We start from the raw sequence: 23,578 nt of genomic DNA on the forward strand, positions 1-23,578 counted from the left end.
AATTCAGGAACAATATAAATATGTAGCAGCATAAACATCCTATAGTTAGCATTTTACTTTATATTCATAAATCTGTCAAAAAGGCATAGTTTTGAAACTCTAGTTGCTGTTTGATATAGTGTTACACTCAAAAATAAGCCAGAAAAACTAAAGAGACAACAATGCTCTCTGGTGTGCTAGGCATAGCACATATTTATCATATATCAGCATGGTGTTGCTGTTGATGTTGATGATTGTCTTGTGCGCTTCCAGTTTCTTCATTCTCATGTTGCTCTAAAATGGTTTCTACACTTGTATCAGGAGGGGCTGTCCTCTCTGAGCTTGTTTGGGTCCTGTCTGAAAATTTTTTGTTTGGCTCTGTATCGTTCGCCACATCTGACTGCTTCTCCATCATCCCAGACAGGGCCAACGTTGGATTCCACTCGAGAACATCATCGATTATGTTTGACATCCGCTTCTGATACCTGAAAGAGTAAACTGGGCACTTTAGAATCCATCTCATGAGGGCACCTGCAAAAGGTTTCTCAACACCCCTCTTTGGAAGAGAGTTCTTAAGAGCTAATTCACAGTTATTTAAGTCCTACTAAAGAGATTATAAATATAACAAACTATGTGGCGATCCAATAATTCATGATCATGGGTTTTATCCAACAACAACTAACTAATCATGCATTCAAAAAATGATGGGATCTCAATGTGTCACGAGACAACCAGATGTAAACCATATATAGTCTGTAATATAACCAATAAACAAGATTTTCAAGCTAACATTTGTTCCCTGGGAAATTAAAGACCATTTTGCAAAAGCAAACGACATTAATTCGAGTGTGATAATAAGAGAAGCAACTAACCTGGCTCTAGCAGCTTCATCAGGGGCATGGTGCCTCAGCAATAATATTACCAGTACAGCTACTACAGCGAAGAAAACTCTTGCTGTCCATTTAGGCCGTTCCCCTTCATCTTTCTTGGGCCAGAAACGGAATAATTCCCCTAATGTTGCTTCCTCAGCTAGAATGTTAGGGAAAATCCAGACACGTTTTCCAAGGATAACCCATATGGCACCAAAAATAGCAGCTCTCACTTCAAATTTACCACCCAAAGAAAAAAATAACGTCAACAAAAATTTTAAATTAATAGATATAGGAAATGATAATAATTACATAGGTAAAGAACTAAATACTACAAAAAAAGGCACACCAAAAAATAGGGATATACAACACTTAATAATGCATATACAGGTGATAAAGCCCAAGTAAATTTTTGGTGCCCATACAAATATGAAAGGTCAATTAATTTATATCATTACCTAAATTAAGTTAAAATCCTTGCTGTTGCACCAAAAAAAGCACTTTGAATTTAAGTACTTAAAGGCAGAAAATGCACTTGGCCAACAACAAACATGAAAGAAAGATATTTTAACCATTCCATTTTCTAACCAATCCAAAATAAGATTGAACATCGAGTGGTACAGTCAAATACAGATTGATGTAGCAAGAATATGAGTATGAGATACAACCTTGCAACTGACAGCTCATCAGACCAAGGAATTGGCAGATGTGAAATTAACTGACATTACACTTAATGCTAGCACCTATAATTGTGCAAAACTATAAGAATCAACAAATACAATAAACAATTTCAAACTATCACAATTTCATAGGAAAAAGTCAGATTCCTTTTAGATCACAAAGCAAAAAGGCTAAAAATTGTAAGCTACTTAATAATATAGAAAGGATTCAAAATACTACAAAATAAAAATAAACTATAATATATAATGAGGCCAGAGAGCTTACCCAGGAGTAAAGAGAGAATAACCAACAAGACCCCAGCACAAGAATACAGTATTAATAGCTTGCACCGATGTGGATAAACAGGAAACAAGCAAATTGCTAAGGTCAACACAGGCCAGCAAAATGAGAGTAGCGTTTGCCACAAAGGCCGCCGTTTCACAAATGTCCATGCAAAAAAGGCATCATTATCAGAAAATATTTGCTCCTGCTCCTGTAATTAGCAATCACATCATTAAAACAGGGAAAAAATAATTAGAATAAAGTGCATGATAAGAGGAAAAGAAGACACTTTCAAATGCTTGTAATATTACCCAAAAAAGTATATATTCAAGAACTTCACATGATTCAATCAAATTTCTTATCCTAACAGTTAAGTTCCTCTTGCTTGATGCAGGAGCACATATGTCTATTTTACAATTATAAAGTGGATAAGATCTCTTTCAACAATTACAAGATATAGCGAGGACAAGAGTAGATCAAAAGGCAAGGAATAACACAGTAGAGTTCTATTAGATTGCATCCAAAAAGAAGACATACTTGATAACAAAAAATTATTTTCTCAGAAAACATAATCTCATGAAACGTACAAATTCACACTAATGCCACGGAAAACAATAAAGGTTTAGTGCACATTATTCAGTACAAGCTCAGTAGATCACCTTAACCTAGCTTCAAAATAGGCTCTATGTTGCAACCACTAAACCCAGACAAGAATTCAGGCTCTAAGCACTGTGTGACTAAAGAAAGGCCAGGAAACCTATTGTCCTCCCTAGGAAAAAATTAAATGCACAAAATAAGCCCCCCTTTTATGCAGATTCTAGTCCAAGCCAACAGTACATTCTTCTAAGTGATTGTTGGAACATAACTTTTTCATCAAAAGAATACATCACAATATATAGAGATGGCATCATCAAATCTCACTGCAAGAGAAGTTCAAGTGGTTCATCAAAATTGTGTCAATCAAACAATTTGCTGTATCAATCTTTGTATAAATGTTTAGAAGGAAGACTTACAGGTAAGATCTCTAAATGTGCTGGCCAAGTGGACAACTTCTTTTTCCCAGGACGTACAGTTTTTACCACACGATCACAGCGCACCACAAGATTCTTTCTTAATAGAGCATCAGCAATATCTTCAGTTTCTAGATTCTTGTCTGAATCTAGTATTTCCTTAAGCTCTGGATGATTTCTCAAAAAGCTTACAAAATCCTTACCTCTAAAATATTCTACTCGAGTTTCCTGTAATACAGCCCACCTAGATTTCAACTCTTTATGGTCTCTCACCTTCTCAGCAAACAACTGGTAAACATCCTTCTTGCCAGCTTGTTTCTACAGAGAAAGTAAAAACATACATGTACATGAATTAGAAAGAAGGGAAAAATATGACAACAGAAAGAAGTTCATAATACTATGATCAGAAATATATATATAGGTCAGCATAAAACTACCCGCACAGAGGTGTACAAAATTTAGAGAAAGATAAGCATCTAGTCTAAACAAGGCATTATAGAAGTGAATATCAAACAATTGAATAATACACTAAGATTGATAATACATAAATAAGGTTAAATACAGGACGGCATTAACAGTTTAGACTCCGTACATAAGTATTTATTCTAAATTTCAAATCTACAAAAAAAAAAACTTAAAATTCTGTGACCCATTTGGTCATGAAAGAAAAAGACAACCAAATTTATAAGCATCATAGAAATTGCGTGTTGATAAATTTAAGCACTAGATATCAATCCAACACTCGACCTTTTTGCTAGTAATAGCTCTCATGTTCTCATTTTGGATATTATACTGAGCAACAACAAGACAATTCAATTTCCCTTAAACCATTACATGCCCCTTAACGAAACAAAAACACTGAAAAGTGTAATCTAAAGCAAAATTTATTTCCTTCCTTTTAGTAATGTTCATCATCTACAATCTATCAATGGCTAAAATTCCACTTTATTTTCATTACAACAACCCAATTCTTCCTTCAGCTAAAATCGTTACCTCTACTTCCCGAAAACAAAAACAAAAAAATTAAATAAAAAACACCAGAAACACATACAATCAACAAATTTATCAAAAAAATTCTCCAAAAATTGACCCCAACTAAACGCCACAAAGAGGGATCAAAACAAAATAACACAAGCATTTCGCACAAGACCTAAACAGTCAAAACAATTAAACAAAAAGACAACGCCTTTACTAAAAAAAAAAAAAATAGAAAATTCCCATCAAAACACAACATTTAGACCTACATAAAACTTGATGAACACAAAATCCCAGATCAGGAAACCGAACAAAATAAAACGAAACGAATGTTGCTATGCGTCGTTTCACAGAAAGTGTAAAGAGTAAGTAAGAGAGAGGAGAAAACCCTAAGTAGGGTATCGTTGTTGGGTACTCTTATGCCATTCTGAGAGGCTGCTGATGATCTTCGGACCCTTTTTTTCTCTGCTGCCCCTGCTTTCTTCATCTATGTGTTTTGTTTTCTGTCTTTCTTTCCTTCGCGTTTTTGTTTTCCTTTTTATTTTATTTTATTTCTTTTTTTTTAAATTTTTTGGGACTAAATTTAGGCAATAACCATTCTAGAGGGGTGTATGGAAATTATCCACCACTCTAGGGTCATGCATATATGGTAAAAAATTCAAAATTATATATAAAAACAGCCACACCCCCAATTAGGGTTGATTTCGATGCAAGTTGACCCAAATATGAATTAACTCGAGTTTTATTCAAATTCATTATGATCAACTCAAACCAAATTTAAATCAAATTTAAATTGATCGATGATATCATTAAAAAGTATTATTGATAACATAAATAGTATTATCGATAAGATAAATAGTATTATCAATTAAATGGATAATATTACCGGCAGAATGAACAAATTCATTGGAGATGAAATTGGGTTGAGTTAGTAAGGTAAAATTTTTAGCTTAAATTCTATTTGAATCAAATCAAACACTAAATTTAAATCGAATTGGCTCAATTTAAGTCTACTCTTACTCTTGACCTTTTAAACAAAACCCTAATTTATTCAATAAAAAAATAACTCTACTAATCCCATAAATTTAAAAGTCTAATTTTCAATCTCTCTCACAAATTCCAACACTAAAAGTCTATATTAAATAATAAAGTTTGTAACATCTAATTATATATATAAATGATTAACTTTAAATTCCATTTGTTTGGTATATTGATTTGATTTTCTAAGTTTGCCAGGAAAAGATGATTCTTTGAAGCCCTTTTGCTAGCACAAAATTGTTGATGGTAAAAATTTCACCAACGATAAGTACACAGAATCAAAGGTATAATACTGTGCAAATAAATAAGAATTCGATGAGATTTTTAAATTGGTTTGACCTATATCTCGAAAACCTATATCTATTATTATGTTATTGATTGTCTTAGAGAAATTTTGGCAAACTAACAATATGAGATACCAAAAATGATGTCCCTTTGCCTTTATACAATCATGTAATGATAGAATAAGAAAAAGGATAAATCTGTAATTACACAAAGATTCACCCAAATTCTAGTATATTTATTCTAGGTATCTAATAAAATCTTTATAAAGAAATTTGATGAGTATACTAGGTCTAAAAAATAGAAGATAATCTTAAGATATCTTGTATTAGTAAGACATGATTACTATTTTATAATAATAAAATATAAAAATAGAATTTGACTGAACAAATTATAGAACCGTTAAGATTTATTTTTCTCACTAGTTTTAAATAAAAATATTCTTACTTACAATTTGAGTCATTTAGAATTTAGATAGTGTGTCTAGTTGCTATATAATATTTATATAACTAGTCGTATATGTCACACTCATACATTTTGCTAGGGGAAGCCTAATGGCATAGCCTTATGTATTGTCACCGTAGAACCAAACATTAATGTACTTACCATGCAATTCCTTTGAGCCCATTAGTTTTCTTTACATATATCAAAATACCTTTAAGACTAGTTGGAGAAAATTCCCATCGACATTATCCTTTCCACTTGGGACTTGGGGGCCAAATCCTTGGTTTTTGAGCTTTCCGATTCTAGTTGGGTTGATCCATAATAACACAACTTTGTCTCAATAAAATTATTAAATTGTTTATTTAAATTTTCTTTTAATTTTTTATCACGGGTATTTTTGAGGTAAAAGCATGAAAAAGAAAAGAAAATAAAATAAAATAAAAAAGGTGTCTTAAAATCAGATATTTATGAATAAGATAATTATTGTGAAAAGACAAGGATGTCCGTTCTGGTTTTATCGTTAAGCTAGTCATTGTTGCATCGGCTAAGGTTTACAGTTTTGCCGTGAATTTCCCAGCCTTCAAATGCTTTCTTTACTTCTCAACTTCTCAACTCTATCACTTTCCCACTTCTCTTTCGTCTCCAAAAACCCTAAGACACTCACTTCTCAGTTACTTCACCGTCCGGGAGGCGTCAGCGGCGGTGGTTCTTCGACTTGTATTGTTCATGCAGTAGAGAAAGATTCACAGCAGTTTGAGATTGACCCAGATGAAGCCAAAGCCGCCCTTCAACAACTTGACAAGCAGCTCCAAACCCTCTCCAGAAAACAAACTAAAACTCCCAAGATAAAAGGTAAATTTTTATCAGCTCAATTGTGTTATTTTTTATATTCATCATTTTTTGATTATGCTTTTTATTCTGATTCTAATTATTAAAAATATTGAAAACAATAATTTGACCATGATAGCCGAAGCAGAGCTTTTGTTCTTCTTTCCTTTTGTTGTCAACTGCTGCTGTGTTTTCCACCAAATGAAACGATTATAAAGAACCAATTTTCAAAGAAAACTCAGGTTTTCATTTGGCCTGTAAAATTTATTGCAGATGTGACCAAAATTGGGGCAGATGAACTAATTTGGTACCCAGTATAGGCTTCTGGATTTCTGCACATTCAGAATGATAAAAGCAACTCAATTGTGCTATCTCTAACAGACTGGGTCAAATTATCGATAATCTTGATCGAGTTTTTTTGGTAATCTTTCAGTAATTGATCATTGGTCATCAACTTAAAATCATGGATACTTGTGGTGAACAAATTGGTTAGTGTTTTGATATCGTGGTTACCAATTGCAGCCAAGGATGTGAAGCTTACAAGGGGTCCAACAGAAGAAGAAGAAGAAGAAATGGCGGAAATTCCAGGCTCTGTCCTTGCAAATACTGCAGTGGTTTTGTTTATCTTCACCATACTTTATAATGCACTATTTTATGGAGTAATAAAGCCCTCCATTGATGGACCTGATGATGTATCTGAAGCTCCTCCGCCCTCAATGGCAACTGAATCTCCCAACGCAGCAGTTTTGCAGTCGCTTCTCTCGGTGCCCAAAGATTTCCTTCAACTCTGAATTGCGTAGAAGAGCCTAAAGAAGAAGCTGTCTCCTCTGCACTGCCCTATACAACATGTTACATATATATTACAATGGCTTGTTTATCCAGAAATCTCCCTACTAAGTTTGAAACTTATGATATTTGACATGTATTATTCAAAATCCATCTGTATGTTAATGGACGGGTCGGCTGAGCATAATTTTCAAAAAATGATAAAATAATATTTAATTATATAAATTAATATTAATTAATAATACACATAATTTTACTTGTTTTGTTAAACACCATCGAAAGTAATATTAGGAAAAATAATATTATTTATTGAATAATGTAATTTTTTTTTATAATGGGTAACAAAAATTCATCATTTTCGGTCTCCATTATCGAGAAAAAAAAAGAAATTATATAAACTTTCTTTATAAGAATAATTTAGTCATAATGAAATTTTAGTCTCAACGACGAGAGGCATGATTATGGAAAACCCAAAACCTTTGGACCATCTTTCAATTTTGTAAACCTCAGGGGTAGCAGAATAATTTTATTCTTTATTAATTTTGGTAATCATGCGCTAATTAATTTTGGTAAGACATGTTTAATTTTGGTAATCAATGTATTTTATTTTTTATCCTCTCAATTGCCCAATATAATTGTGAACTACTTTTTTATTTCACCTTTATTTTTTTATTAGTAAATATATATATATATATATATATATATATATTTATTTATATTTATACATAATATATTTTAATTTTTGGAGATTAATTAAAATAACATGAGTTTATTAAACAAGACGGTATTAATTAATATTCTAAAAAATATATAAATATAGTTAAGATTTTAAATTAATACTCAGTTTACCTTTATCATTAATCTTATTAATTCTTTGATAGAATTAAGATAAAGACGATCAATTTTATTTGTTATTTCATCAATTTTTATTATTTTGTAAGTAATTTTAGATATAAAAATAATTTATTTACTTTAAATCTATATTATTATTATTATTATTATTATAGACTTTAAGTAATAATTTATAAAAAAACTGATCAACACCGAATATAAGTATGCTTTGAATAAAGTAGGCATGATATGTGGACTAAAATGCGACCAAATGTTCATATTTTTCAGAAAAATAACCTTCAAAAATTTTTAATTTTTTTATTTTATTTATGCAAACTTAATCTATACATATTCAAAATTGATGTAATCCTATTTATTTCAATAACACAACTTAACATTAATTTATGAGTTACTAGTTATTAGTTATGAGTTATTAGTTAGTCTTAAAAACTATACACAACATAAATAAATTTTGGATATTATATTAAATATGATAATTAAATTTTGTACTAAAAATTTAATTTTTTATATTATGTATTATATTGTATTAAATAATATATTTTTTAAAATAATAAAATAATAAAATATTAATAAAATAATAAAAAATTATAATTAATACATCATTATTTTGAAAAATATCACAATACCCATAATTGTATCATTATTTTCTCTGAAAAATATATTAATAATATTATATCATATTATATAATTTATTTATTATATCATATTAATTTTATATATTTTATAATATATATTACTTACTTATATTGTATCATAGAATATTAGGAGCCGTTTGGTTCCAGTTTTTTAAGATTACCTTGGTAATCTATCTTTTACTCCCTTGTTTGGTTTGTCAGTAATAAAAGATTACAGTAATCTTCTATTACCAATGCTGACGTGACAGGTAATATAGGCGATAATCTGATTATCATATTCATTTTAGTTATTTAAAGATTACCAAGGTAATCTTGATTTTATTATAATTATATTATTATTTATTAATTTTTTGAGACAAAAATAAATTTATTTTTAATTAATATGATAAATAATATAAAAAATATTTAAAAATAATTATATTCAAGGGTATTTAAGTTAAATAATTTATTAATAATCTTTTATTATCTTTAATCAAACACAATAATTATTTATACATACCAAATTTTATCAAACATAGTAATCATTTATATCCAGTAATCTTTTAAGTAATCTATCTTTAACATAATTTTTCTATTTTATTAATAAAATATTACTCAAATCAAACGCTTCTTTATAACCATAATGATAACTAATATAATATAATACACACACTGATTATTCAATTTATTTATTTTTTAATTCTTTCCGCAAACAACATAATTGGATTTAAAACCCAAAACTAATAATTAGTAAATATTAAAATGATTTTATTTATTTATTAAATTTGGTATGGCCAAATGACTATTTTACCCCCAAGTTTTAGTGCATTCTTTCAAATCATATCCATGAGGTTTGAAAAACCCAAACTCCTAGTCATAGACTAACTTCTGTTAAAAAAAGTAAAGATAAAATCGTCATTTCATTAATTATATTAAAAAATATAAAATTTATTAAATTTTTCCCCCACAATTATAAAAATTAACAATTTCATCCCTGCCTAAAATTTTATAACTTTTAAAAGTAACATTGCCCCCCCCCCTCCAAAACCTAGGGATTATTTTCCAAACATTCTCCGGTCACCATCTCCAGCAACTGACGACAATGCTTCAATCCACTACTCGTCAACCACCATATCATCGCTCTCCGGTGGAAGAAGAGGCGATGAAGACGTGTCTTCGTCGATTCCAGACGAATCGATGAAGACGTGTCTTCGTCGATTCCAGACGAATCGATGAAGACGTGTCTTTGTCGATTCCAAACGAATCGATGAAAACGCGTCAATTTGTTTGAATCGACGAAATCTTCATTGATTCTTTTGGAATCCACAAAGACCCTTGCCTTCATTGATTCATCTAGAATCGATGAAGATGCGTCTTCTTCGATTCTTCTGGAATCAACAAAGATAAGTCTTCTGTGCATCATCTGGAAGCTTTGGTGGTGGCCAATGAGATGGTGGGTTGAAGCTCTTTCTCCGGTGGTCGGAGAGCCTTTGGAAACAAAACCCTAGGTTTTAGGGGAGGAGAAAATGTTACTTTTGAAAGTTAAAAAACTTTTTGGTAGAGATAAATTTGTTAGTTTTTTAAACTGTGAGGGAAAAACTTAATGAATTTTATATTATTTAATATAATTAATGAAAATGATGATTTTATCTTGACTTTTTTTAATAGAAGTTAGCCCATGGGTGGGACTTCGGATTTTTCAAACTTTATAGGTGTGACTGACACTGCACTAAAACTTGGGGGAAGCCTTTAGGTATTTTGAAAAAATAGTGAAAGTAAAAGACAGGAGACAGCTGGGTTGTTTTTTAGTCTCCTCCGGACGTTGTATCCTAAGAAAACAAAACACTTCGAAATTTCGTATGTTTTTGTTGTGATTTTTATAATTTTTAATTACAGAGACTGCAAAAGCATCCGAGCTTTGACTCACTCCATTTCATTTCACATTTGTTTCTATTTATTTTTATAATTTGTCCCCTTCAAACCCTTCATCTATGGTGTATTTTTAGGCAAACCTTTTCGGTTTTCAAACCTCATCTGGTTTTCTTTCTCTCCGAGCTCCTATCTAAGCATCAAGGGTTCTTGCAAATCTCAGGTGGGTTTTTCTTTTCTGTTTCTTTTTTTTTTTAAATTTTGTTTAAAGTTTTAATTTTCCTGGGTTTGGTGGGTTTTTGATATTAGAAAACAAGAAAATTTTATTTTTATGACCTTTGGTGCTGTTCTGTTGTTCATAGTTTTGGATTCTGGATTGTTTTTTTATGGTTGTTCTTTAGATGTTGAAATCTTCCAAATTTGTGGGAAAGTGCTTTTAGGGAAATCCTTTTTGTTTTGCTGAAATGGAATTGATGTAATGTTTGTCAAGTTTCGATATGGGCCATTGTTTTTGTGTTTTGCTTATGGTTTTTTGTATTCTGTACTATTAACCAGGTCTTGCTTGAATTTCAGGGAGATTTTGAGAATTTTGAAGCTTTGAGTCATGGGAAATTGCTGTGCAACATCTAGTTCTTCATCTGAGAAGAAAACAAAAGGGAAAAAGAACAAATCAAATCCATTTTATGGTGATGATTCTGTAGTAAGCGACATATATAGTTCGTATAATCTCAGTGTACTGAAAGACCCCACAGGTAATGATATTTCAGTAGCGTATGATCTGGGTCATGAGCTTGGACGAGGGGAGTTTGGTGTAACATATTTGTGTACTGATATAAATACTGGTGAAAAGTTTGCTTGTAAGTCTATTTCAAAGAAGAAACTTAGGACTGCAGTGGATATTGAGGATGTGAGAAGAGAGGTGCAGATCATGAAGCATTTGCCTAAGCATCCAAATATTGTGTCGTTGAAGGATACTCATGAGGATGATAATGCTGTGCACATTGTGATGGAGTTGTGTGAGGGAGGAGAGTTGTTTGATAGGATTGTTGCGAGGGGGCATTACACAGAGAGAGCTGCTGCTGCTGTTATGCGGACCATTGTTGAAGTTGTGCAGGTTCAGATAATCTTTGTATTATTGAATATTCATTCTGGTTTTGTTAATTATAGCCCTGTATAGGATTTTCTATCATTGAATTACATATGATACTTTTTTTTAACCTTTTTGTTGAAGTGGTTTAGACTAGAGATGGAAACAGGGCAGGGTAGGCCAAATTTCCCATTTCCTGCCCTGCCTCGTCCTCACTACATGGATGACGAGGAATCCCTATTTCTGTCCCAAGAGGATATATTGATCCCCTTCCCCACTTTGTCCCTGCCTCACTAAGGGATGATAGGGAATCCATGTCCCTGACCCATGGGAAAATAATGATTGCCTTACCTGAACCAATTTCCTCTAGAATCAGCAATCCAGATTTAAGAAAATTACCTCGATCGGATGTCTAGATCTGGAAGCAACGATCTGAGCAGAGGAGGAAGGTGTTGGCAAGGCCCTGAGAGATCTGAGCAAAGGAGGGAGGTGGCTAGCAGGCAAAAGAGTAGAGAGTGAGGTGATTAGGGCTTTGGGCAAAAATGAATTAGTATTGGGCTTTATATATGAATGGCTTTTTGGTAATTATTTAAAAACGCAAAGGCTATTTTAGTAGATTTTATATGGGGTGGGAAGATATCTATCCTTGTCCCCCGGAAAATTTTTTTCCCATTCGCATTTATCTCACAAAATCTCTATCCCATACATGGTCGGCAGGGCAGGGACCCAGATTTCATGGGGCAATTGTTATCCCTAGTTTAGACATTCATGGTCTGTCGAGACTTACTCTATGATAATTTAGAATTTTGGAAAGCAAGATATTTATATCTTGCAATTGGTTTGGTTCTAGATCAGTTTGTGAATGTTCTTGCATGAACACTCGACCAGGATTTTGAAGTCAAATATTGATACCAAACTCATTTAAATTAATTTGTGCTTTGACTTTTGCTTTCTTTTTTCCATATGCTTTTTTCCCTCTTCCTCTTGTTTTGGTTGCATGTAGTTCTTGTTTTTGGGTATCCTCCTCAAAGATTCTGTTTGGTGAAAGTTTATTTTTACAGAGATGGATAACATTCTGTTGAAAATTTTGAATAAAGTTTCCTTAAAATACTTCCAATTGATTAATGATGTATTCCTTTCTCCTTGCTTTGTCTAGCACTAGACTTTCTGGGATTTATTTAACGTTTCTTTAATTTGTATGTCTTTTATAGAAGTTGGCTACTTAAACTTCTTAATGTTCATTATTATGCAGAATAATTGTTTCAGTGATCATATTTGGTCTCTCAAAAAGCTTAAATGTTCTGTGTCTGTGCATCTTACATTTGCTTAACCCCATATGACATATGTGATATCTCTGTCCGTTTGTGCACCCATGCACATGTTTAGGAGCATTATATTCACTTACTCTTGTTCTGCTTTTGCATAAGTGATTCTCTTTAAGTATACTCTCATTTTTTGAGAAATTCTTTTGCCATAGTCTGATTTTTTTTTTTTGTACAATTGTCCCATTTTAGGTGTGTCATAAGCATGGAGTGATGCACCGTGATCTCAAACCAGAGAATTTTCTGTTTGCAAATAAGAGGGAATCTTCTCCTTTGAAGGCAATTGATTTTGGTTTGTCAGTCTTCTTCAGACCTGGTAAAGGACTATATCCTTACTCTTGCATGTCTCAATCTATTTATGTGTTTTTATTTTTAATTTAGATGGAGATTCACAAATTAGCCTGCTTTGTCACCTTTATACTTCGTATGATACTGTATTTACCTGAAGAGTGATTTTTTCTGCAGGTGAGCGATTTAATGAGATTGTGGGAAGTCCATATTACATGGCTCCAGAGGTTCTAAAGCGCAATTATGGTCCTGAGGTTGATGTCTGGAGTGCTGGAGTTATTCTGTATATTTTACTTTGTGGTGTTCCACCTTTCTGGGCAGGTTAATATTTTCCTTTATCTTGACTTGAATGGGGTTAACTTATCTCTCACTCTCTCTTGTTCTTGGCCAGTGTGAGTTTTACAGTTTTAAGGGCTATGCTTTCTGTATTTGGTTTGATTGCGTTATAAGCATGTCATTTCATGGTCCTGGTTCTTAATCTTTTTCCAATGGGGGTTTTCACATGCAAACACAATCATATTCATCTCATGTTTTATATTTGCGCTTGCTTCATATAATATTCTTGCGTTTTTAATGCAGAAACTGAGCAAGGGGTAGCACAGGCAATTATTCGCTCGGTAATTGATTTTAAGAGGGACCCTTGGCCTATAGTTTCTGACAATGCCAAGGACCTTGTGAAGAAGATGCTTAATCCTGACCCAAAGGAGAGGCTTACAGCTGAGCAGGTGCTAGGTAATTTCTGTAATTTTAGTCTGACATGCCTTCATTGTATTCTTTTATAAAAAAAAATTCTCAGTATGCTTTAGATTTATTAAGATGTATAAAAAAATTATTTCTTGTGTTTGCAGAACATTCTTGGTTGCAAAATGCCAAGAAGGTTCCAAATGTTCCACTTGGTGAGACTGTGAAAGCAAGGCTTAAACAATTCTCTGTCATGAACAAGCTGAAAAAAAGAGCTCTAAGGGTACTATTTGATTTTCCGCTACATTTTTTGTTGCTTTTTTGTAATCATGAAAGGTTTTCTCAAAGCCATAGTAATTATGAAAATGATTGCCCTCTCTGCATTAAAATTTCCATTTCTGATCACTGAATTTTGGTTTTTCTACAGGTTGTGGCTGAGCATTTGTCTGTGGAGGAAGTGGCTGGCATAAAGGAGGCATTTGAAATGATGGACACTAGCAAGAGAGGCAAGATAAACCTCGAGGAACTTAGAGCTGGGCTGGAAAAAAATGGCCAAAATATTCCTGATGCAGATCTTCAAATCCTATTGGAAGCTGTAAGCAATATTCTGTTCTCAACATAATTGACATGTTCTCAAAGCATTATCAACTCATTAATTGTAACTGAATATGGTAAATAATTCATAAAGTTTTGTTAAAAACAATGATTGATTTTTTTTTCCAAAATAAAAAAGTTATGCATAGGAGAAAAGTTGGAAACCTAATCTGGAGATGGTATAAACAATGAGTTGGGGGGAAAGCAGTTTCTTGAATGTGACTAATCATTTGATTGAACATTTCAGAATAAAAAATTTCTTCTCCGGTATTTTACTTGGCAATTGACTGAAACCTGGTTTCTGTAGGCTGATGCTGATGGAGATGGAACTTTGAATTATGGAGAGTTTGTTGCAGTTTCAGTTCACCTTAAGAAGATGGGCAATGATGAACATTTGCATAAAGCTTTTTCTTTCTTTGATAAAAATCAGACTGGTTACATAGAGATCGAAGAGCTACAAGAAGCCTTATATGATGAAGTTGAGGCCAATAGTGAAGATGTTATCAATGCCATTATGCGTGACGTTGATACAGACAAGGTTAGCGACCATTTTATATACGTAGGCAATAGGTCATATCCAATAAAAATGACTTTAACCTAACTGAATAAATCCTTATTTTGATTATTTCTCCCCACATTCCACGAGAAGGAACCACATTTTCATGCTAATTAAGACGAAAAGAGTTACGATGTCATTTCTCCATTCCCCAATTTGAGCACCATCTGGCCCTTTTAATTCTCTTTGTGAAGCTTTAGTTTTGTTGGAGGTATGATGCAAACGTTTGCCAAAAAATTCAGAGTAGCTGAATGGTCGAAGAACTGGAGGAGTCGAACCTGTCTATGAAGAGAAAAGGGAGAGGTCTTTGAAAAATTCAAATGAGAGAAGATCACAAGATTTGGCAGCAAAGATCATTCTTCATTCGTTCCCTCCACAATTCTTTTATATCCACATGTACTGTATAACAACCAGCCAATTCGGTTTTAAAATCCAGTCCAAAACTATAGTCAATACACATCTAGCAATTTTTCAATCAAGGGAATGGTGTATCTATCTTTGACAATCACTTGATTCAAAACCTTATAGTCAATACACATCCTCCATGTGCCATCTTTTTTCTTGACTAACACAATCAAGCTAGAGTAAGGGCTAGCATTATCCCTGCTTCTAACATCTACTTAACCATTTTTTAATCACATTTTTTGCACCTCTTCATACCTATATGGCCTCAGGTTAATTGGTTGAGCCCCTTCCTTCAAGACAATCTGATGGTTTGGAACTTGGTTGGAGAGAGTGAGAAATAGTTTTGGAAAAATTCAAACAAGAGAGAGAAGATCACAACATTTGGCAACAAACAATTCTCCATTCATTCCCTCCACAATTAATTATATCCATGTGTACTGTATAACGGCCAGCCAATTTGGTTTTAAAATCCAGTCCAAAACGACAACATGTGAGCGTTACATTTACAAATTAACATCAAGTAACAAAATGACACCATATCCTATGCACTGTATATCTTCTTTCTTTTAAAAGTTTGTTTTTGCTCCCGCTGAATTTACTTTAGTTCGTAACAAGATAATATTTACCTAGTAGTTTGCAGAGTGTGCACATGATTAGATAATAATTTTTGGCCTACTTTCCCTCCTCTTGATGCCTATCGGTCCTTTAAGTTCATTTTTGGTTCAGTCATTCAATCTTGTTTCTAATACTAGAAACTCTAGGCAGCTAGCAATTCTTTTACTAAATTGTTTTGTATATTAGAAACAAGAAATTGGATTTTGCATTTTCAAGATTACAGAAATTTTCTGATTTTCCAGTTCGAAAATAGTTTCCTTCTGAACAAAATTAGTGAAGTTGAATCTGTGTGAACTGGAAAACAAGTTTTTTAAGTTCTTCAAGTGAGGCCTCTGAAAAATTGACAAATTGGCCAAAGGTTGTTTTTGAGTGTGACATTAGTTTTAGAAAATGAAGTTGTTGACATTAGTCATTAGCCTGATCATGGTTTATATATTCAGTATATGTTGTGAAACCTTGCTATATTAGAAGCTCAATCTTGTTTCATTTTTTTGTTGCAGGATGGTCGCATAAGTTACCAGGAGTTTGCTGCGATGATGAAGGCTGGTACAGACTGGAGAAAGGCATCCAGGCAATATTCACGGGAAAGATTTAACAGTTTAAGCTTGAAGTTGATGAGGGATGGATCATTACAATTAGCCAGCTGAGGATAGATGTTATCAGAAGTGCAGACTAGTTTAACGGGGAAAAGAAGAAAGAAATTGTTAAATTTCGTTTCTCTAAAATTATTGATATTCTTTCAATTTATTCCCTTAGAGTATGTAGGATTAGGGTGGCGTTGTCTTAATGTTTCTTAACTAGCAAAAATGTTAGGATTTAATTGTTAATAATGTAGTTCCAAGAGAAAAAAAAGAATTCCTTGAAGGGAGATGGAAAGATTGTTATAATGAACCATAATTAGTGGTTGTACATATTGAATGAGGCATACAGGCCCCGCCTTTTTCTTAATTAGATAAATATTTGTCTGATAGCTTTTAAAGGGTTATGTTATGGACATAATTTTATAAATAAATAATGATATATTATCATGTGATTGAATAATTGAAAATTAAAGATAGAATAATACTCAATTATATGGTGATACATTGTTGTTTATATACAAAATTGTGTAGACAATTTTATTAAGCTTTTAAATTGTTTATTTTCGTTTGTTTTTGCCTGGAATGACTTGAATCATTCTGACTTTTAATAGCAGAAATGAGTTCGATTTGGATTAATATGTTAAGCTTCCACAATTGCAGGAATTCAGGATTAGTGATGAAGCTATAACAGTTTATTCCAAGAGCAATTGACACTTGCTCCAGTCGCCAACTCTTATAGAGAAGTGTAAATTTTACAAAACCAAATGCATTTAAACTCACTTTTTATGCATGGATTTCAGTCATACACACATGGTGTTTCAATCAAGGTTTCACCTTTAGAATTGGCCGGTTAGATGGAAAACTCACGGAAGTGATGCTGCTAAGCCACAGGCATGGTCATCCGGGTCATCCTGCAAACTGCTAAGCACGATAACAGGGTATGCCCATTGATGTCTTCCTGCAAAGCACATCAACAACCAGCACAGAATCAGACTAAACCAAGACTGATTGAATGCGCACTCTGTACCTTTTAGTTGCTGCAACCTCCATACAAATGAATAGCAACCTCAGTCAGGCCCCGGAATACCACAATCAAGACTGCAAAACATCAAACCAGTCTAATGCAAGTATAAAGCTCACCAAAAATGTTAACTAAAGCTTAGAATTGTATGTTCAGGACACCGCTCCATGGAAGCAAGGAAACAGATGCACACACTGGCTGACATTAAGTTCAAAAAATTTTGTTTCTGCCATTTGATTTGCCAATTATTACTTTGTGCAGGTATTCTATGGTGTGGAAAAACTAGAAACTACAACTGTTCATAGTTCATAGTAGATCTTATCTTCCTACTAATTGAGCTTCCTTTTTTGGGTAATGTTTTACAAGGATATGCAAAAAGAATGAGTAATTTGATCTATGACTAGGCACCTAGTTGTATAGGTTCAATTGTGCTCAGTAAGTAATCTTGGCATTGAATTCACAATTGATAATGAATATCCAAAAGACCATAAATGCTACAAATATGTAACTGTTTATTCCTGACCAAAGAAACACAAACTACGCACACACATCTACCAGTGAAATTGAATTGTCGATTTATTAATTGTTTACAGTGGTGGTAGGCACAATATCAAACTGCAGATTGGCAAAATATTAATTTTCAATCAGCTACTATAGTTGAAGATTTATCTTCAGTGTTTACAAATCTTGAATTCTTGGCAGTTAATCTTTCTGTGATGTCAATACATTGCTGATTTTCTATATTCTTTAGTTCTTCGCAAGATCATATTTATTTCAGTAAATTGGATGAAACTTTAGGAGGCTTGGCTTGTCTAATTTCCTGTTATTAAAAATAGGATCAACTTGCATTTAAGTGGATAACCTAACAGTCATATCTTCTGCAATGGCACAAGAGGTACACCTTTGGGGGAAATCAATTATTTAAATAATCAAATTATCAATACAAATATCTGGATATACCATGCTTACTAAACTATTTATAAACAATAAAACTACACATATCCACTTTAAGTATATAAATAAATATATATTTAATATGTGTTATCATATGATTGAGTGATTTTGAATTAATGATGAAATAAGATCCAATCATGTGATGAAACACATAAATATATACCTATTTGTATACTCAAAATAGGTATACATAGTATTGCTGATTAGTAAAAGGTTTTTATTCACATATTCCAAACGAGATCTCTCCTCTCTTCCATGTTCAATCAAACCTCTAAAATGCCCAAGTATAAACACTTCTCCCATAAATTTTCCTCAATTCTTTTAGTAGTTTGGAGAATAATTTTGTATGTCAGCAGAACTTTTCATGACAATGCCCTTAAGTCACATTCATTTTTGAGGATGCAAGTAATGATCAACACCTCTCTGTTAAATAGTTTACTTCTTTACTTAGTCACTTTCTTCATGTTGATTATGACTCCTCAAATATACCTTTGGAACAATCATAGTTGGAAATGACATTAGGTTCCTTAAAAATATTGTGGAGTTTCTTCACCACATTTCACAGCGTCTATCATACAAAATTTAGATGCAAAGGCCTCTGAAATATGAATTTTAGCTAGCGATTTAAAAGAGCACTATATTTTTTCACTTCAAGATCTTCATAGACACAGAGAACATTCTGCTAATTGAGGAAGCACTGTATTCACTTTGCAACCTTAATGACCAATTCATTATTCACTTACTATTCCAAATCTCCTTGTTCATTCTATCTAGCTTTGAAAAGATAGACCTACATTTACTTAAAGACATATTATCATGAATTTGTAAACCTTAGATCCTTGGTGACACCCAAATAAGTAAAACAAACTCACACTTGGAGTTGATAAAGTCCATACATACGTGGACCAATTAAAACATGAACTTCATCAGTTTCTTAGACTTACCAATTGTATTTGAACACTTTTAGAAACAAATTAAGAGATCTTAAAATTTTTGCCACATTGTTTTACTTATAATGGACAAGCTGACATTCAAATTATAATATCATGTATATGAGCATCACTTTCACAAACGCCATCAGTGAACCTTTAAAATAACTTTAAACTTAAAAAATATCGACAAAAAAGGGTCACGTAGTATTCATTTCGATAAATTCGAGAACCTGAGTTACCTTTATTAACCCTAAAATGGACAAGTTGAAACTTATTTTGTGTTTGCAGTTTTCACATTCTTCCCCTCCCCCAAACTTGAAGATATGAGTACTTTCACCCCTATTTGTCATAAATACTTATTTCTTTTATAAATTCTTTACTATCTTTTTAATTTTCTCTTATTTATAATGATTAAAGATTAATTAGACTCGCTTTCATATGCTTTTTCTTTGAATTGGATCATTCTTTCAATTGATTTCTATGTTAATTGACTTTTTTTTTTTATTTCCTTTAATATTTTCTTTCAGATATTTTGCAGGTGAATCTTGTATAGTTATCGATCTACACCAATTTCTTCAATCCAATTGTTGGATAATTTGTATTGATTATCTCTTTTTATATCCTTTTATAAGATTTAAATAAGAAAATATTTTATCACAACACTGATGAAAACATGCATGTTTGCAAATTCTACTTAAAAACATTTTACCAAATTGATTCTTGTTTATGGGTAAACATTTTCAAACTATTATTCAATTAACTTATTTCTTGCTTTCTTGTTATTGTTTGACCATCAATCCAAATATATGAACAGCAATCATTTGTTTGATTACTCTTCAATCATTTATCAGCTAACAAGATTTTCCTATTCTTTATCGCACCCCCCATTCTATTGCTTTTGATATTATTTTTTACCTTTGAATTTAAATGTATCAAATCAGCCAAACTACTTGTATGTGAAGAATTTTGACTTGAATGTTAAGTTATATTTCTTAATCATATTCAAGTACATGATCTATGATATCACGGAACTCCCCTAGAGATTTGGTTCATTTAGCAAGAAGTTCATCTGTACCAAGTTAGTTCTTAGGATAAATTCTGACAAAAAAAAAAAAAAAAGATAATTAACTTCTCTGTGGGCAGTAATACCATAGTATTCAATAATGGAAAAGCATGTGAATATCATTTAGAAATATGCATCAACAAGCTTCTGATTAAATTGCATAATATTGTCATACTACTTAGTATAAAGATTTCCTTTTTGTTTTTTATATTGTTCACTTCATAAAAACTAACAATTTACAGCTTGAAGCAATCAGCCAAACAGTAAGTATTCTGTCAATTCTTAGCCATTTATAAGAGTGCAAACTCATTAATGAATTCAAGTATGAAATTCACTATGTCCTGCTTGAAAACTCCTCATAACATGACTTCTGTTTTGTAGTTGTGTTAAAACCAGGTAAAAATCTTCAGGTTATATGTTGAAACATGGCAGAAGTTGTCCAGTAAGTACTTTAGCTGGTGGGATGTAGTTTAGTTCATCAAGAAAGTTCTTGATCTTAGATGTTAAACCATAGCAGGAGTATCAAGTATGTTCTTAAACTGTTTTAACTAGTGATTTTCCTTAAATGTTAAATGCTATTCATCAACTTGATTTTGTTGCATTATGTTATCTAATATGCATAAAGTTCAAGTAGGATTGTTGTCTACTTTTGTTTTGCTGTTATTGATAAGTTTAACTAGTCTGCAGAGTTCTAGACACTTAAGATTCATATAGAAAAACTAACGAATTCCAATCAATTTAAGTGCACCCACTCTATGGTAGTACAGGATTAAACGACACTCATTTAGCTAACAGAAGAAATTGCCTTCACTTAACATACCAAGTCTTTAACACAATCAAGCATTGACTGAAATGTTAGGATTCAATCTAATGGCTTTAAGTATAACCCATTCAATGCTTGTGATTGATTATTTATAACTTGCTTTCAATTCAAACCCTTTCTATCATCTAGAGCAAGTCATAATAAGTGTACTAACTCTGAAGAAACTCCTAACTATGAAAGCCACTTTACCTCCTAAAACAAACTAAATTACACTTACAGTAAAAGACGCAAGAGAAAACTTTCAGTCATCATTTCAGCCAATATAATCTTTAGGCAACAAAAATTACACTCACCTGTACCGTGCATTCTCTGGCTTCATCCAACTAGGACCTTTTCACATTCAAAACCATTGCTGCTCATTATTGCATACATTGTTTTTAGATTTAAAAAACCATTATAAATTTTAGTTTTCCCTGCAAAATATCAGGGTTTTTTTTTTTTGTCAGCATCTACTTCACGGTGCTCCAAACTCCAATTTCATTATGACTCAAGTTAATCATTATTTTTTTACAACATTTTCATCACTAGCTGTCTAAAATTGAATGTTTTTTCACTTTTACAGCAACTTCAACTCTAATATACTAGAACACTCAAAACCAGATATCAAATTTATGAACTTAACCTAAATAAAATATTTTCATTGTTAAGTATGATTCTATCATAGGAAAGATAATGGAGGCAAATGACTTATATCACACAAGTCTATTAAGGAATATGAGACAATGTCTATTTTAACCTATACCTCAAACTTAGATAATGATTTGATAGTTTTTGAAAATTTGGGGGTATTTTGTTTTTTTTAATTTAGCCCTCCAAATTTATTTTTTTAAATATACAATGTTACAAGGGGAGAAATTAATGTGAAAAATTGAATGCCCCTTTACATTAAAATCTTTATATTAATCCAATTTAAAAAAAAAAAAAACAGTATCCTAATCTTACTATTAACCGCCCTGGAAGCTTTTTAGGTCATTGATTAGCACTTGGACCTAACATTAATTAAGTTTTCTATCTATGGTAACCATATCCTGCGTCTAAAGAGTTACATCAAAACATGTAAAGAACACAGAAACATACATACATACATACATACATATATATATATATATATATATATATATATATATATATATATATATATATATATGGTTGTTAAAAGTGAAAAACACCAAAACACAATGAGGTGTTCTATTGCCTAAGCAAAAAATTTGAAGCAAAGGTGTTGCTTTTATACCAAAGGTGATTAAAAAATTCTATCAATTTTTATTTATTTCTATTAAATTTAAAATAATTTGTTACCATATCAACAATAAAAAAATTGACCAATAACAATATTAATAATCTCATATTCGATAACAATTAATTATCATGTTAAGACTTTTCTAATAATCATCTATAAGAGATTAATGAATCTATTTGACGATCTTAAATCTCTCTAATATCCTCTTTGATAGTCCTAAAATTCGCTAACATCCTGACTAAACCGAAGAAAAATTTGAATTATTGAACTATAATAAGACAAATTAAGTATTGAAACTGAAGAAAACTTGCATGCACAGTGAAAAGACAATACTTGGAAATTAATTCACAGGTTGAATGGAAGACAAATAAGAGAGAGAGAAAGTCATAATATCAATATGGACCTGTTGGATTTTAAGTCGAAAAGCATCAATAGGTTTCATCATCAAATGGATTTGAGAATCGAGTTTTTTCTCAATCCGTTAAGTAGTATGATGAAGAGATTAAAAAACCTGATTTTAGACAAAAGCATTCTAGGACTGCCAATTGAGGACTAATTCTGTAAGGTTGATTTTTTCAGGAGTGCCATCAGGTTTAATGGTTTAGGGATCTTTGATTTTCCAGACTTGAGTAGTATGGTGAATTAGATCTGTTATCTGTTCAAGTGGTGGAAAATGAACGGGTTGGAACATCATGAAATCTGAAAGAGGCTGTTTTGAAGCGAAGAGCTTGGGTCTCCATTGCCAACAACTTTTTGGTTTGGGACGCTTTCTTTGGATAAGAGGGTTAGGTGTAAAAGATGGCTTTGGAGGATTGTCATTATTATTATCATTGGAATGATTAGAAGAATCATCATCCCAGCTAATAGAAGGAAAATAATCAGAAGTGTTAGCAAGAGGATCACATTTGCCATAATAGACAACATAATC

At 32.0% G+C, this 23,578-nt stretch overlaps 3 protein-coding genes across 5 annotated transcripts; 2 read left to right on the forward strand and 1 right to left on the reverse strand.

The window, feature by feature from the left end:
- Positions 1–21: 21 nt before the first annotated feature.
- LOC123225229 (translocation protein SEC62-like) lies at positions 22–4,329 on the reverse strand. 2 transcript variants are annotated; one of them, XM_044649137.1, is made up of 5 exons: positions 4,164–4,329; positions 2,804–3,118; positions 1,794–2,001; positions 852–1,080; positions 22–464 (listed from the first exon to the last, which is right to left on the reverse strand). In XM_044649137.1, exons 1-5 carry the CDS (start codon positions 4,260–4,262, stop codon positions 197–199), a joined length of 1,119 nt encoding a protein of 372 aa, XP_044505072.1. In that variant the 5' UTR covers positions 4,263–4,329; the 3' UTR covers positions 22–196. The 2 variants fall into 2 exon arrangements, with proteins under 2 accessions (XP_044505072.1, XP_044505073.1); XM_044649138.1 differs by having other exon boundaries at positions 4,191–4,317.
- Positions 4,330–6,039: 1,710 nt separating this feature from the next.
- LOC123225364 lies at positions 6,040–7,322 on the forward strand. Its single transcript, XM_044649297.1, has 2 exons — positions 6,040–6,391; positions 6,890–7,322. The coding sequence occupies exons 1-2, from the start codon at positions 6,124–6,126 to the stop codon at positions 7,156–7,158; spliced, it is 537 nt and encodes a 178-aa protein (XP_044505232.1). The 5' UTR covers positions 6,040–6,123; the 3' UTR covers positions 7,159–7,322.
- A 3,093-nt stretch (positions 7,323–10,415) lies between these two features.
- Positions 10,416–17,006, forward strand: LOC123225989 (calcium-dependent protein kinase 8-like). 2 transcript variants are annotated; one of them, XM_044650393.1, is made up of 9 exons: positions 10,416–10,711; positions 11,044–11,602; positions 13,090–13,213; positions 13,363–13,506; positions 13,765–13,917; positions 14,034–14,149; positions 14,294–14,461; positions 14,768–14,998; positions 16,537–17,006. In XM_044650393.1, the coding sequence occupies exons 2-9, from the start codon at positions 11,093–11,095 to the stop codon at positions 16,681–16,683; spliced, it is 1,593 nt and encodes a 530-aa protein (XP_044506328.1). In that variant the 5' UTR covers positions 10,416–10,711; positions 11,044–11,092; the 3' UTR covers positions 16,684–17,006. The 2 variants fall into 2 exon arrangements, with proteins under 2 accessions (XP_044506328.1, XP_044506327.1); XM_044650392.1 differs by having other exon boundaries at positions 11,062–11,602.
- Positions 17,007–23,578: the final 6,572 nt, after the last annotated feature.

The sequence above is a fragment of the Mangifera indica genome, chromosome 9 (genome assembly GCF_011075055.1).
Source record: "Mangifera indica cultivar Alphonso chromosome 9, CATAS_Mindica_2.1, whole genome shotgun sequence".
In the NCBI taxonomy this organism is placed as follows: domain Eukaryota; kingdom Viridiplantae; phylum Streptophyta; class Magnoliopsida; order Sapindales; family Anacardiaceae; genus Mangifera; species Mangifera indica.

Coding starts and splice junctions, on each gene's coding strand:
- LOC123225229 (XM_044649137.1), bottom strand. CDS start 4,262: ATGAAGAAAGCAGGGGCAGCAGAGAAAAAAAGGGTCCGAAGATCATCA. Junction 3,119..4,163: donor ACAACGATACCCTACTTAGG/GTTTTCTCCTCT, acceptor CTTTCTCTGTAG/AAACAAGCTGGCAAGAAGGA. Junction 465..851: donor GATGAAGCTGCTAGAGCCAG/GTTAGTTGCTTC, acceptor TTACTCTTTCAG/GTATCAGAAGCGGATGTCAA.
- LOC123225989 (XM_044650393.1), top strand. CDS start 11,093: ATGGGAAATTGCTGTGCAACATCTAGTTCTTCATCTGAGAAGAAAACA. Junction 13,918..14,033: donor TACAGCTGAGCAGGTGCTAG/GTAATTTCTGTA, acceptor TTGTGTTTGCAG/AACATTCTTGGTTGCAAAAT. Junction 14,999..16,536: donor GTGACGTTGATACAGACAAG/GTTAGCGACCAT, acceptor TTTTTGTTGCAG/GATGGTCGCATAAGTTACCA.
- LOC123225364 (XM_044649297.1), top strand. CDS start 6,124: ATGCTTTCTTTACTTCTCAACTTCTCAACTCTATCACTTTCCCACTTC. Junction 6,392..6,889: donor TAAAACTCCCAAGATAAAAG/GTAAATTTTTAT, acceptor TACCAATTGCAG/CCAAGGATGTGAAGCTTACA.